At 33.9% G+C, this 15,398-nt stretch overlaps 1 protein-coding gene across 8 annotated transcripts in view; it reads left to right on the top strand.

The window, feature by feature from the left end:
- The window catches only part of Ehbp1 (EH domain binding protein 1), a 386,641-nt gene that overhangs the window by 321,996 nt on the left and 49,247 nt on the right, over nucleotides 1-15,398 (top strand). For 5 of the 8 annotated variants that reach the window (XM_023720824.1, XM_023720823.1, XM_004636165.2 and 2 more), the window contains 5 exons: nucleotides 675-782; nucleotides 5,234-5,352; nucleotides 7,681-7,819; nucleotides 7,996-8,102; nucleotides 11,044-11,167. In XM_023720824.1, coding sequence (XP_023576592.1) covers nucleotides 675-782; nucleotides 5,234-5,352; nucleotides 7,681-7,819; nucleotides 7,996-8,102; nucleotides 11,044-11,167 — 597 coding nt within the window. The remainder of the gene's footprint in view (nucleotides 1-674; nucleotides 783-5,233; nucleotides 5,353-7,680; nucleotides 7,820-7,995; nucleotides 8,103-11,043; nucleotides 11,168-15,398) is intronic. The other 3 variants (XM_023720828.1, XM_004636169.2, XM_023720827.1) reach the window with 1 other exon arrangement.

Genomic DNA, 15,398 nt, shown 5'->3' with positions numbered 1-15,398 from the left:
TTTTTATGGGTTTTTTTTGTTGTTGTTGTTGTTGTTTTTTTTTTTTTTTTCAGAACCGGGGATTGAACTCAGGCCCTTGTGCCTGCCAGGCAAGCGCTTACTCTACTGAGCCATCTCCCCGGCCCCTGTATTTATTTTTAATAAATGATAAAAATAACATTTAGACTTGTAATGGTGTGCCTGTCATTTCGGCATTTGGGAGGCCAAGGCAGGAAAATCCCAAATTTGAAGCCAACCTGGGTATACAGGGAATTTAAGGCAACCTGGACTATAAAATGAGAACCTTTCTCAAAACAAAAAGAAGGGAAAAAGGAATTTAAAAATACTATTTGATGACTTTTTCATCATATCAGTTTTATTTTTGTGTGCTATTATTAGAGGTTGCATTACATTTTAAACTTCAAGGGCTTAGTGAGCTCAGTGCTTCAGAGATATGTGGCAAATTGTCAAAACTTTTGCATCTGCTTTGATATAATTCATCTTTGACATAAGAATGTAAAACATAAATGTTAATCAAATAGTGAAAAATGACTTAAAACTGATTTCTTAACTTGCTTGTCTATCAGACCTCAATTTGATAACTGTCTTTGAAATACTGATTTTTCTTCAGTGTTTTGGATAAACAGTATAAAATATAAGTTATATACTAACATTATTGCTACATGTTCCTACAGATGAGAATGATAATATTGAGATAGATACTAACGAGGAGATTGCTGAAGGCTTTGTTGTAGGAGGTGGAGATGAACTTACTAATTTAGAAAATGACCTTGATACTCCCGGTAATTTCAAATTATAAATGTTTTGTATCCTGCTGCATGGCAAAATTTGTGGCTATATTTTTATTATATCATCAATAATAACATGTTCATTTTGTTGTTTTATTACACCATATAACCACAAATCATTTAGCTAATCCACCTTCCACTGATATTATGTTACTTTGGTTTTATTTATTTTTTAATTTTTAAAAAGTTTTTATTCATTTATGTATTGGTACAGGGCCTCACTACACAGCTTGGACTCATAGTGATCTTCCTGTCTCAGCCTCCCTAGTACTGGGATTACAGGCATGTATCACCATGCCTGCTTTCAGTGGCTGGCACAGGGGGCCCCAGCATGGCATGCGGTACCAGGGATTGAACTTGGGTCCTTGTGCTTGCCAGATAGGCACTTAGACTGCTGAACTATCACCCCAGCCCATATGTTATGTTGTTTTAATTGAATGTTAAAATAGTGTCAACGTTGGGATAGCAAATTATAGCTTGTGTTTTCTTACTATTGTGTTACTATTATATTTTTATGTTACATGAGACAGTTTGTAGACATTCAATAATTTGTTCCCTTCTCTTAAATATTTTGATGTAAAAACCCAGGCATGCTGGGACATGCTTGCTAATAATTCTAGCTACTCTGGAGATTGAAATGGGAGGATTATGAGTTCAGGACCAGCTTAAGGAAGAATGAAACCATGGCTTAAAAAGCAAACACATAGACTATGATGAAATTTATATTAGTAAATCAGTGAATCACATTTAGAATATAGCTTTATAAATTTTTTTTTCTTTCTTTTTTTTTTTTATTTTTGTGGGGCGGGCCTGCCCCTTAGCTCAGTTCTTTAAGTGGCTGCTTCAACAAAGCGGTCAGGCTCAGGTTGCTGTGGTTTGATCCCCACAACTCAAGCCAGCCAAACCTGCCCTGAAGGCATTCAGAGCAAAAAAAAAAAAAAATTCTCCTTTTTTTTTTTTTTTGTGGAACCGGGGATTGAACTCAGGTCCTTGCGCTTGCCAGGGAAGCGCTTATTCCCCTGAGCCATCTCCCCGGCCCCCCTTTTTTTTTTTTTTTTTTGTGGTACCAGGAATTGAACTCAGGATCTTGCGCTTACCAAGCGAGTGCTTATTCTACTGAGCTATCTCCCCAGCCCCTTATAAATTCTTGTTTAAAATATAAAGTTACCTGGCTATGGTGGCACCCACCTATAATCCCAGAACTTGGAATACAGAGGCAAGAGAATTGCCATGTATTTGAGTCAAACACAAGCCTCATACTGAGTTCAATGTTAACCTGAAGTACATAGAGGGACCCTGACTCAACACCACTACCCCCAAATAATAATAAATATAGTTACTGATGATTTTTAATAGGTGAGTGTTCCATATGCATGACATTTATAAGCAATTAGCAAGTCACAATCCAAAGTTTTGTAAACCTAGGGGGTTCCATATTGAATTAAATACTTTCAACAATGAACTCTCTGGTGGTCTCCTTAAACTTTAAGGAGACAAGTCCCTAATAATTATATTTTCCTATAAAATTCTATAAGGAATAACAGCAGGCATTCTTTTTTCCATCTTTGGCATGGCCCTATAATGCTAACCTCCTTTTTTTTCTTTCTCCTGTTTAAAATAATACTATACTTTTCCTATCATGCTCATAGAAACAATTGAGTAGGATCTTCCTAACCATAAGGAGAGCCTTCATGGCCTACTGTTAAAATATACTATTGGTAGATAGAAGCTATTGTGTTTTTAATTATCCAAATCCAAAAGGATTCTGATATCTGGGGAAGCTTTTTATTTTTATTTTTAATTTTTCCCCATGATTTTATTGAGAGACAAATAGCAATGAGACAGTTTCAAATCAAATTGGTAGGACAGTTTCAATAGTTAACACATTGCATACTCTCTTCTTAGTGGTTATTTACTGTACAAAATGCAGACATAATATCCTATTTACAAACACTATTACAACAAATCCCTCTACTCATTAAAAGAATGTAACTATATATCTATCCTAAGCATTTTGAATACTTAGATACAAAACGGACATTCATCTGTATCCCCTTTTTTGTTTAGTTCCGTCATTTGAATATTATAGGTGTGTTAACGCAACAGAATATTCTAAAAGAGTCCAGTAGTTCATAATAGTGTTGGGTCTTCCTCTTCAAAGCAGTGTCAGAAATTGTTGACCTGAGTCCCCTACAGCTCAACATAATAGCATGGCTTTACTTCTTATACTTCGTTTTTATACTTTTCTGCTGGATGGTTAAGACCAAGATAAAGCAAGACTTTGGATCTGATAAGGTCAGTCAAATCTCCTCAGGATTTTTCCTGAGATCCTGTACCTCAGATTGTAGATCCTTTGTCAGTGTCAGCCATGTGGATGAGTCACGGCCATTGCTTGGCCAGTGTGCTCTCTGTGAAAGCCTGAGAGAATGTTTTCTCTCCAGGTGACTCTCCTTAGGCACACTCTACATCATCGATCACTTTCCTCTTTGGCCCCATAATCTCCTTGATCAGAAAATTTGGGACACTACTGAGTTACATGATGTTACAGTACAAGTTTTCATATGTCCTGAGTCTTAATTGACCTTGGAAAGCTAGGGCCAAAATGTTGGCTTTCCTTGAGGCCCTTCTTTTTCTCTAATTTTGGTCTGTAAACTTAGGTTGTTAACCCTCCAGGAGAGAAGCTTATTGTTATTGCCATACAACCTATGGGGAAACTTTTTAAACGTTTAACTCAGAATGAGAGTTGTCTTTTTGCTTCTTTCATAAATGCTGTAAAACTTGATTGGATTAGATATTTTATATGAAAAGATTATTATTGTGACCAAAGGCTTGATTAGAAACCCATCCCTTCATAGCGAAGGATATCCATAAGTACATAATTGAAGTCTTAGTATTCAATTCATGAAAATATAAAATTAGTAATAACAAGTAATACATGTGTTATTTGTGGTAGAATATGAAGATAGGAAAAATTAATTGTTTCTTAGGTAAGGTAGGGGAAATTTTCTAGTTTGAGCTATTGCAACTTTGTGAAATATTTCTTTAAAAATTTGGTTAGGACCAGCGAGATACCTCTGAACTAAGCACCTGCTTAGACAAGCACAGGGATGGGGATTTGATCCCTGGCACCACATGCCACTTTAGCCCCACCCCAGGTGTGCTGAGCCAGCCACCAAGTACAGGCTTGATGGTGCATGCCTGTAATCCCAGCATGGGGGAGGCTGAAAACAGGAGGATCACCATGAGTCCAAAAAGCATAGTGAGACCCTGTACCAAATACATTAAAAAAAAAACAAAAACACAAAAACCTTGTTTAATTTTAATCCTGACTGGTTTGGCCCTTGTATTTCAAAAATAAAATCTATTCACATTTTATGCTAAATGTGAAAGTACATCTTAGACTTTCTGTTCAGAGTTAACTAATGTATTGTTTGCAGTCCCCAAGAATGCCAATAACTTTGGCATGTATAAATGCCTTCCCAATTCACATCTTGGTTCATTTTAAGGCAGTAAGAAATAGGAATGCAAAGAGGAATCTGGAAGCATGTAGAGTATATTATGACTTTTATCCTTGTTTTATTTTCCCCCAAATTATTTTTTAATATGTATAAAAAGTCATAATGTTTTAATAATAAATTGTTTCATCTTTATCTTGATTTGACCATAGTTCATCAGATACTGCTTAAAAAAGAAGTCCAGCAATATAAACTGACCAATTTGCATTAAAGTAATGATAATAGCATTTATTAAGAGCATTATAATTAGAAAAGTTATTAATCTTTATGAAAAATATTCACCAAATGGTTAGCCTGTCTTTTACAACCATTTTATTAAAATTTCTTTTTCTACTTGTTTCTGAACTATTTTGTTTTTAAATATTAATTTCAGTTACTTTTAAAATTATACTGATATTTTATTTAAATTTTTCATCTGTATTTAATATATTTCAAAAACAGCTTTCGTTGTATTTCTGCTATCTAAATAGAAAGTATTTGTAAACCTATATCCTGTTTCAATGCTGAACATATAAAAATATATATTTATACATTGATTCTAATAGTGTTTACACAACAAAGATTATGTTAAGAACTTGAAATGACATTATATACTAAAAATTGAAATGGCAACATAACTAAATAAAATATATCTCAAATCTACTTTGTCTTATGCATAACATATTTAGGTACTTATATAAATATATGCATTATATAAATCTTAATTTTTCAGGTAGGCATAGCTTCTGTTTAACTATAGTATAACTTAGTTATCTTTAGGTATGTTGATATACAGAGAGCTTCCTAAGTGTTTGGTCTGACTTGTTGTGGCTCTTATGTCCTGAAACTTTCCTTAAACATACAGTAATTTTTTATTATGTTACCTAAATTGGTAGCCTATACATCTAAATGCATTTTATTCATTATTTATGGTATGTCCATATTTAACAGAACAAAATAGTAGATTGATGGACTTGAAGCTGAAGAAATTCCTAGAAGCTCAGCCACAGGTGGCACTTGCTGGTGCTGCTCAGAAAACTGTAGCTGAGAGCTCAGAGCAAGATGTTAAGGTAAATCTTACTTATTTACATTTGGTTCAATGCCTGCATTTTCTAGTTTCTACTGGCATTTTATAATTCTAAAATAAATTCATTAAATTATTCACAAGAGTAAGATGTCAAACTTTGTATTAACTAGCTAATAAAATTTAATATCTATGTATTCATGTACTGTTTTTCAGAGAAATTACTATTTTCAATAACTATTTTAAGTAGAAGGTATATAGAAACTACTGTTCAGTTCTATATGAATATTTTTCTAACAATATTGCCAAGAGATTTCTAACATGGTTTTCTGTAACACTCAACCTTCTGTTTAAATGATCTATAGTTAATATTATTTATAAGAATCCATCACACCTGAAGATGATGATGTGACTGAATATAAGCATTTAAGATATTAGCATGTTTAGTGCCATTATGATTTTAACATTATAAGAATATTATTGTTGTTCTTGGACTGTATTATCCCTACCCACATGTTTTCGTCTTTTCCTCACAGTGTATCATTAGTATTTCTTTAGCTTCAGGGCGCTTTCAGTCCTGTATAACTTTTCACCCACCTGCGGACTATGGGGATTGCCCCGCTGACTGAAAGGATTTCCTTCCCCTGACACAGATGCTTTGAAGTCACAAAACAATGACTTTCATTGCTTTTTGCCTATATAGTCGGTTTCTGTAAATTGGTGATGAAAGTGTGTGGCAGCAACAGAGGACTTTTGGTCTCTATCTTTGAACAAAAGGAAGCCTGGATCAGGTCTGATTTTTTGCGTTCAATTTAGCTTTCTGCAGTGGGTTTAATGCAGAATGAAGCTGGCCTAAGAATAATACAATGGATTGAAAAGGCTAACTGAATTAGTGGGTTTAGAGGAATACATTTGTAAAGTGGCAGAAGTCCCCAGTCATAAAAAGGTTTCTTAAGATAGGATTTGCTCATTAATCATACATTTTAGCATGTTGGCAAGCCTAAAAAATATAGTTGTTTGATTATTTTTGTAAAGATTTGAGATTTTACTCTATTACATAATTATAATAACACTAGAATTCACACTTTTCATTAAAAAAAGCCAAAATATTTGTCTGAACTACTTAGCTATGATATTATAAGGATGATGTTAATGATAAATATATCAGATGACTTTTTAAAAAGTAAAATAGAGATGTTTTCATTCTTATGGTTTGTCTTCATAGATGAAATTGGTTTTGCCTTCTAAACACACTTATGTAGTAATTTTTAAAGTTATTCCAACAAAAGGTATGCATTAAACAGATTGCCTTTGCATGAATCTCTTTAGTTAAGATTTGAAAACAGTATTTATAAAGAATATATAGAGTCCATCTGTTCTCTTGAAGCTTTCAGCATTGATTTGGGTTTTCATTTTTTTTAATAAAATACAGTTTACACATTTATAAATGAGGCATTCTGTGTTTGTGGAAAAGGATAAACTGTTACCTTCCCTTGAGGATTCTGTATCCCAGGCCTCCTTGAGGCTAGAGAATAGGCCATTGGAGGGCTCCCTCATTACTGATTGTCTCAATGCAGAGGAAGGGCAAAGTCTTGGTAGCTTTTGATAACCAGTTTCAGCATTCAGCAGGCTTAGCTATTAGTCATGCATCTTAGCCTTTCCCTATTTACTTTCAAAACACTTAATAAAAATAATAAAAGATTAGGTATAAAATGAAATATTTGTTTGGTACACAGCACCTCGGTATCTGCAGCTTCCACACACTGCAGTGGTTCAGTCTTCTGGGATATTTCTTGTTGATAGAACCATTTGAATTTGTTACCAGTATTAACATAGAAAGCTCCGGAAAAGATAATTGTAGTTTCCTTCCCTGTAAAGGGCTTACTTACAAATCTGGCTTTGGAAAGTTATAGCTGATGAAATGCAGTTCAGTGAGGTAGTATTATAATCCTACCTTTTAGCCTTCATCCAGCATTAGTGGTTTATCTCAATGGGCATAAAATTAGAAACTATTTCTTCTTGTCATACAAGTTTGTGGGACTATTCAAACTGATGTGGCAAGTAATGGGGGGGGGGTAGAAGAGAACATGATTTAAATGATACCTATCTCCTACAAAGGACACAAGGGTTCATACTCTCTAATGTATCATTGTTATCAGGGGTTAAACCATATAGTGCCAAGTTTTTTATTACAGGCAATAGAAGCTACAGTTGAGCTACAGTACTTAAATACTTTAGAATCCTTTTTTTTATTGTAAAGTTTCTAAAATTTCTAAGTTAACATTACCTTAAATTAGCAAAAGTTGCTTTCCTAATGAGTAATTTTATGTTTATAAAATTACGGCTTTTGTACCATGTTTTGTTTTACTTTTAGAATGGCACAGAAGATCTCCGGGCTGAACGATTACAAAAAGCAACAGAAGGTTTTAGAAATCCTGTTGTGTTCAGCAAGGATTCTACAGTCAGAAAAACTCAACTTCAGTCTTTTAGTCAATATGTTGAGAATAGACCAGGTAGGAACACTTTTTAAAAATGTTCTCCCATTTTATGATTTAACAATATCTGAAGATATATAAGTATATCTGTGTATATGTGTGTGTGTATTTAAAAGCTGATAGTGTAAATACATATTTCAGTACATAAATATCAAGCTTTGTAATAATTTTACATGTCTCTCCCCTTTTTTAAGAGATGAAAAGGCAGAGATCAATACAAGAAGATACAAAGAAGGGAAATGAGGAGAAGGCAGCGATAACTGAAACTCAGAGGAAACCATCAGAAGATGAAGTGCTTAATGTATATTAATTTTTTGTGTGGTTTCATGATTGCTGATAATTCCAAACTGTATGTGGAAATAGTGCTTTTATTTGTTAAAATGAGATGTTAGGTTTTTTAAGATGTCAATCTCCAGTGCATTCAAAGCAGAGTGAGAGGGGTGCACTGTTGAATTAGTCTGCAGTGTGGTGATAATTGTCAGATAAAAAAAATGAATTTTTCAGAGTTCCACAGCCCCAGCTTCCTTGAGACATTTCCATCAGGGCACTTCCCATAAAGAGATTCCAGTATTGATCTACCGGGAGGATTTTAATTATTACAATAGCAGATACCGCAGAGCTGCAGTTAGAGGGAAAAGTCACATGAGACCTGCTAGAATTTCTCAGCCAACCCATTTTGTTGGCTTGGGTTAATGGGTGTTCAACCTTTCCATTATCCAGATCAGCCGTGAATTACTAGCTGAATGATGTTTGCATTAATATAATATATATGGTAATTTCTTCACTTAATTAACGGGGAGGTTCAGCTCAGTAGGGGTATGGGCTGATCATGTGTAAAATTGATTTGTGAGGGAAATATTTGATAGACCGCAGGGAAAAAGCTGCTTTTGATGGACAGCTGCGGGACAGAAGCAGGAAGAACAAGTCTTAACTTGAATTTTGCTCTGGAAACATAGTTCTTTTTAATGGTGTTACATTTTTATTATCTGTAGTTTGTCTAAATATTTTCATTGTTTCTATGGTTGAAATAAATTATCTTTGTTGGATTTCAAAATCTTTATGAGGGCAGTCAAAGATACCATCTGCGTTTTAGAACTCTTAAGGCTTCTCATTTTAACTTACTTACTTTTAGAAGACCTGAAAAGGTGTAAGTACCAAGAATATCACCGGCATATTCTGGCAAACTATTTTCCATAACTTTTTGTTGTTGCATACTTGAAGATACTATATATTTACACTAAAGAAATATGATTATCAAATTTGGTACTATTTTTAACTGAGCTAATCAGTAAAAGCAATGAAGTTTCCACTTTCTTACATTTTTTGTTATTTATTGTCTTTGAAAACTACCATATTTGTTTTGTCCCTTTAGATGGAACTAAAAAAGAAAAAAAATGCCATTTGAAAATGCTGTACTATCTGGTAGATAGGTTCAGAAAGCAATCATTAGTTTATTCCTAATTTCAAAGTTCCTATCAATACTTATTATAATTATTCAGTTATATTTTGCATTGAAATGGAAGCATATCTATTTTATGTCTTTTAAAAATACAATGACTTGGGGCTGGGGAGATGGCTCAGTAGGATAAGCACTTGACTGGCAAACACAAGGATTGAGTTCAATCCCCAGTTATGCCAAAAAAAAAAAAAAAATAATGATACAGTGACTTTTTTATCAAAATATCCAGAGAAATTATCAGTTTTATTCCTGAAAATAATTTATCTTTGAATTTGTCAATTGCCATAATAAGCTTAACAGTCAGTTGTTAAAAATTGAGTTCACAGGCTGGGGAGATGGCTCAGTGGAATAAGCACTTCCTTGGCAAATCCAAGGGCCTGAGTTCAATCCCTGTTTCCGCAAAAAAAAAAAAAAAAAAAAAAAATTGAGTTCACTTGTGAGTCCCAATTATTTACTAGTTCAGAAGGCATATAAAGCTAGGTAGAGTTACACATGTTTATTGATCATGAGAATTCCAAAATATACTCAGAGTTAAAACACATTTTATTGTCTCTTATTTAAGGAATACAGAAAATTAATTCATCGTAGTTCCTTAGAGATTGATATAATCGTAGGTAGGGAAAGCATTTGACCAATGATTATACACATTTATCTCTCTGAATAAATAATGCTAGAAGTGTTGATAGTGGTGACATGAAAGTAATCACTTACACCAATTCTATAGTATTTCCAGTTACTTAGCCCTCTTTGCTCTGTGAGTGTCAAAAGATAAGCAGGTATTCCAAAAGGGGCTGTACTTAATCCATAAATAACAATCCTACCTGTAATAATTAAAATTTCTAATATGAAAATAAAAGGGTTAAGGGTACAGCTCTCTGGTAAGAGAACTTGGTTGGCAAGCCTGAGGCCATGGGTTCATTCCCCAGGACTGCAAAAAAGGTGAAGAAATGCAAAAAAATTAAGGATATGTGACACTTTATAATAAAGCTGCTTTTTCAAATACAACTTTTTCAAATTTTTAGCAACTGTTAAGCTGATTATAAGCATAACTTTTTAAACATTGATAATTACAAAAAGTTAACTTTCAATTGAAATAATTTGCTAAATGGAAGATTAATCAGTTTACTACTTGTATTAGATCCTGTGCAGCAAGCCACCTGTCATGTTAGAATGTACAGCTATAATAATTCATAATATATAGACAGAATGAAATACTTAGATATAGGAACTAACTGAAAGGTAAACTAGAGATACTACAAATTTATTGTTTTCTTAAAAGTATTTTAAAATAACTCATTTAAAAGCAAACAAAAAATGTGTCTTTGTATTCCAGAACAAACTTGATTTTCTCATGATGCATATTTTAAGGATCAATTCCTTAGTAAAACTATTTTTGTATATTCACTTTTTGAATTAAAGGTTTTTTTCAGTAGTCACCAAGGGGAAATTCTCTCTTTTTTTTTTTCATGCCTGAGTAACTTTGACTTACCTCTAAGGAGAATTTTTTAACTTACTGTTAACTTGGTAAATTTGGTAAATCTGAATATGAAACTATAAATATAATATAAACAGCTAAAATATTTTCTATTTTTCAAACATTTGGTATACATCATACATATGAAAAATTTCTGAATCACAGGGAAGGACTTACTATTTGGTACTAAGGGTGATATGAAGGGTATATTTGGTTCTCTAGGTAAGTGCTTTACTAAGTGTTTGTAAAAAGGAAAAAATGCAACTTACAAGTGATTTTTTTTTCCTTCCTGTTTGTTCTCGTTAACAGAAAGGGTTCAAAGACACCAGTCAGTATGTTGTAGGAGAATTGGCAGCACTAGAGAATGAGCAAAAGCAAATTGACACCCGTGCCGCGCTGGTGGAGAAGCGCCTTCGCTATCTCATGGCCACAGGTATGGTGCCCAATTACACTGTAAACAGTTTTGGCAAATTGAGCGTTCACAAACTCTTATAGAGTTTTGGAAGTGTGAATCTTTGAAGCCTGAATGTTCAGCAAAACTGCCTTGAAAATAAAAAGGCTGCGATTTGCAGCCACCTCTCTGGGCCCTGGTGATAAGAGTGCCTTCATGGGAAGTGATAACTTGCCCTGATACCGTGTGAGCCAGCACTATTGAACAGTGTGCTCATCCATGCAGAGTTGGAATACACATCTGTGCCTCATTGATATGCTAGTGCTTTAAAAAAAAAAAAAAAAAAAAGTAAGATCTTTACTGTTCTACTGATTCATTGGGGGGAAAAAGATTTGGCCAGCTAAAGCCATGTACTGCATGAAACAGAGCACTGTGCATAGGGGACGGCTCCATGGACTAGATCACTGAAATTTGAGAATACTATCTGGTTACTGATGCTCCACAATTTTTTTTTTTTTTTTTTTTTTTACAAGAGAACAGGCTTTTAAAAGTCTGTAATACTTTGTGTCACAGTTACATTTGAAAGGATTAAGGCATATAGCAACGTTTGTAAAGATGGGTTGGAACAGCAAGTTAGATCCTAACCAGAAGATAGATTGGCATTTAATGCTGGTTGCAAATGGTGATTTGCTAGATCTAAGTCTATTGTAAGATATTGGAAAAGAACTGTAATATGTATGTGTGTATGCATGTTTCTTTAAAATGCTACTGTTCCTATATGAAGATAAAAATGAGAAATCCAAATTATTCACACCAAATTAAAACAAAGCTTTATTAAGAAGGGTACGTGTGAAAAATAAGTGCAAAATATATTCCTTTGATCTAATTAATTGCTTCAATTTTATTTTTTTTGAATTTTAATATTCATAAAAAATAAAAATTTTCAACATTGACTTTTTTAGTGTACAAAATTAAACTAAACAACACAAGTTCTTATATGAACTATAATGAAAATACCAATATCGCTTTACAGAAAAATCTTTAATTCAATTATTACACCTACGGCAGTCTGTACATACATATGACAACAGCAAATTCCACACACATATCACTTAAACTGACAGCACAAGTGTTTTGATTTCCTGGCCTTTTTGTAGGACATACTTGACATCTCAGTGGTCTTTCTATTTTGTCAGGAGGTTCCTATGTTTGGTACCAGGAATCAGACTCAGGACCTCATACTTGTCAGGCAGGCACTGTGCTGCTGAGCACATCCTCAACCCCTAGTTGTATGGTAATATTTAACTAGAGTAGCATGTCTTGTAACAGGAAGTCTTTCCCGAACGTTTTCTTCATTTTCCAAGAATGTATTTATAATAAAAGAACAACTGCAGAAATAAACATTTGTATGCAATAGTTATATGCATATATTAGTAAAATTCTGAAATACTAGAACAGAAAGGGATATGAGCCTTTTAAAAAATGGCTCACTGGATTTCAAACTATGTTTGGTGGAGCCCCAAAGCTGCTTCAATGGCACTTTAGAGACTGCCAAGAAAATAAGGGTAAAGAAAGCAGGCAAACATCTAGATTCCTTACCTTATTTCAAGAGTAGCTTTGAATTTATTTATTTGAAATTGTAGGCTTCTGGGAAGAGCTTATTTGAAGAAAAAATTTTCTACTGCTTAAAATTTAAAACCAAAAAACTTCTGTGATGTAACTATTACATAATTCTTTCATTGTCCAGGTGAGGTATAACAAGATCTATACAGAGGTATAGCAAATGCTGAAGCTCACACAGATCATCAAATGGCAGACCTCAGACTCAAATTCAGGTCACCAGATCCTGTTATTCCGGACCCTTCACACTATGCCAGATTACAAAAAGACCATGTCTATCATTTCCCTGATAAATTACATGGATGGTCATTCTTGTTCAGTCAATTGCTTTACATTTACATTTTTTCCTTTGGTTTCTAAGGAATTTAAAAACTATTGGCTGAAGCCAGAGAGCTAGCTCCACTGTCTGAGCACCTGCCTGGAAAGTACAATGATCCAAGTTTGATCCCCAGTACTGCATGCCATGCCGGCCCCATGCTGAGCCAGCCACTCAAGCTGGGTGAGGTGGCGCCCGACTGTAATCCCAGTACTGGGGAGGCTAAGACAGAAGGATCGCTATAAGTCTGAACTGCATAGTGAGACCCTACACCCAAAAAAAAAAAAACAACAAAAATTTAAATGCTAACAATATAAAAATACAAAGATTAGTTAGTGTGATTTCTGCCATATAGTTTTAAATTATTTCCTTAAATTCATTTTAAATGAATTAAATTCATTTTTAATGTGAATTTTTCTCCTTAAAATATTTAAGGAAGTACATAGAGATACCTGTATATTTTTCTCCTTAACTATTTTAAGGAGAAAAACTCGGGTGTTTTTTTAATAAATGGGGTAAAATAGCTTTGCTAATTGTATTAAATGAATTAGATATTACTGTGCAAAAAGCCTTATTCCACTAGCAAAAAAAAAAAAAAAAAAAACCTAGAAATTGTTTTCTTTTTCAATTTTTAATTTTTAAAAATCTTTTATTTGGTACAGGGTCTAACTACGCAGCCCAGACTTGTAGTGATCATCTTGTCTCAGTCTCCCCAGTGCTGGGATTACAGGCATGCTCCACCACACGCAGTTTTGGTGGCTGGCACAGCGTACCTAGGGTTCCCGGCCCAGCACAGCATGTGGTACCAGGAATCAAACCCAGTTCCTTGTGCTTGCCTGGCAGGCACTTGGACCTATGAGTTATCTCCCCAGCCCTGTTTCCTTTTTCATGTACAACTTGATTATTGAGGGTTCTAATAAAAACTTTCAAATTCTCCTTTCCAACTCACATTGTCATTAGTAAAACTTTAAAATAGCCCATTCCAACTATTGATGATTTATAACACAAAACACAGTTACAATTAAAGATTCTACAGTCTCTTTGGGAATTATGGTATTCCTCATTTCATAGGACAGATTGTAATCCTAACTGGTCTGCTACTACAGATTCAAACTAAAACTAGACTCCCCCCCAACTTGATAAATTTCAAGAATCACTCGAGATTGTATTGAACTCCCATCAGCACAAATAATGTTTTAAGATTTACCTAAACCCAGTGCAATGTCCCATACCTGTAATCTAATCAGTCTGGCAAGAGACTAGCAAGTTTGAACACAGCAGGGCCAACTTAGTGATTTAGGAAGACCTTGTCCCAGAATGAAAAGGTCTATAAATGGAGTTTAGTGTAATGGTTTTTAGTCAAGCCCCTAGTACCACAGGAGGGGAGCAGGGGGCCAAAACCTGAGTTATTATCTAAAGGGATAAAATTTTAGAAGACAAAAACCATATATTTATTCTTTCTTTTCAGTTTTGGTTTTCAGTACATTTGTTTTCATTTGAGGTATTAGTATCTTTTTTCTGGTGTGTTAGAAATTAAAGATTTCAGTGTACTTTATGATTCTCAATGTTAGAATGAAGCATGGTTTATGATGAACTGAGGCTCAGCCAAGGGAAAAGATTATCTTACTTAGAAGTACATAGGAAGGAGACTTAAAGAGAAAGGAAATGGGGGAAAAGGGAAAAATAAAAGGGAAAAAAATCATGATCAAGGAATGTTACAAGTATTATAAAAATGCTACCCACAAAAGCTGTTATTCTAAATAGTTAATATGCACTGAAAAAAGATGATACCATTGCTAAAGACAGTAGGATTCAAACCTGCTCTTTTGTAGTTTTTCTAGCTCTTAACTCAGGTGTCTTTTCCTACCATATCTTCTTCACTCAAAAAAAATACACTTTACCTCCTTTTTTAAGTTTTTGTGTACTTGTAGATACTGATGACATTCAATTTTTTTACTGATTTAAAATTAACATAATATAAAATTGTTTGAAAATATACAGTTCTAAAAAAAGTAAATATGCAATTCTAGAGCATTTAATACATTTATAGTATTACATAATCACCACTAGTAAATATGTATTTTTAGAAATTTTAATTTCTACAAACCAAAATAATTTACTTCTTTGTGGGTTCTTTTGTTTGTTTTCACTTTTTTGTTTTTTGGGATACCAGGGATCAAACTTAGGACCTTGTATAGGTGCTTATGCTGCTGAGCTAACAGCCAGCCCCAATTATTTACTTCTTAAAATGATAACTGAGGAGATGGCTCAGTAGGATAAGCATTTGATTGGCAAACTCAAGGATCTGAGTTCAATCCCGGGTTCCGCAAAAAAAAA

Source organism: Octodon degus, unplaced genomic scaffold (assembly GCF_000260255.1).
Source record: "Octodon degus isolate 3935 unplaced genomic scaffold, OctDeg1.0 scaffold00078, whole genome shotgun sequence".
Lineage (NCBI taxonomy): Eukaryota > Metazoa > Chordata > Mammalia > Rodentia > Octodontidae > Octodon > Octodon degus.
This window is presented reverse-complemented; position numbering and strand designations above follow the sequence as displayed.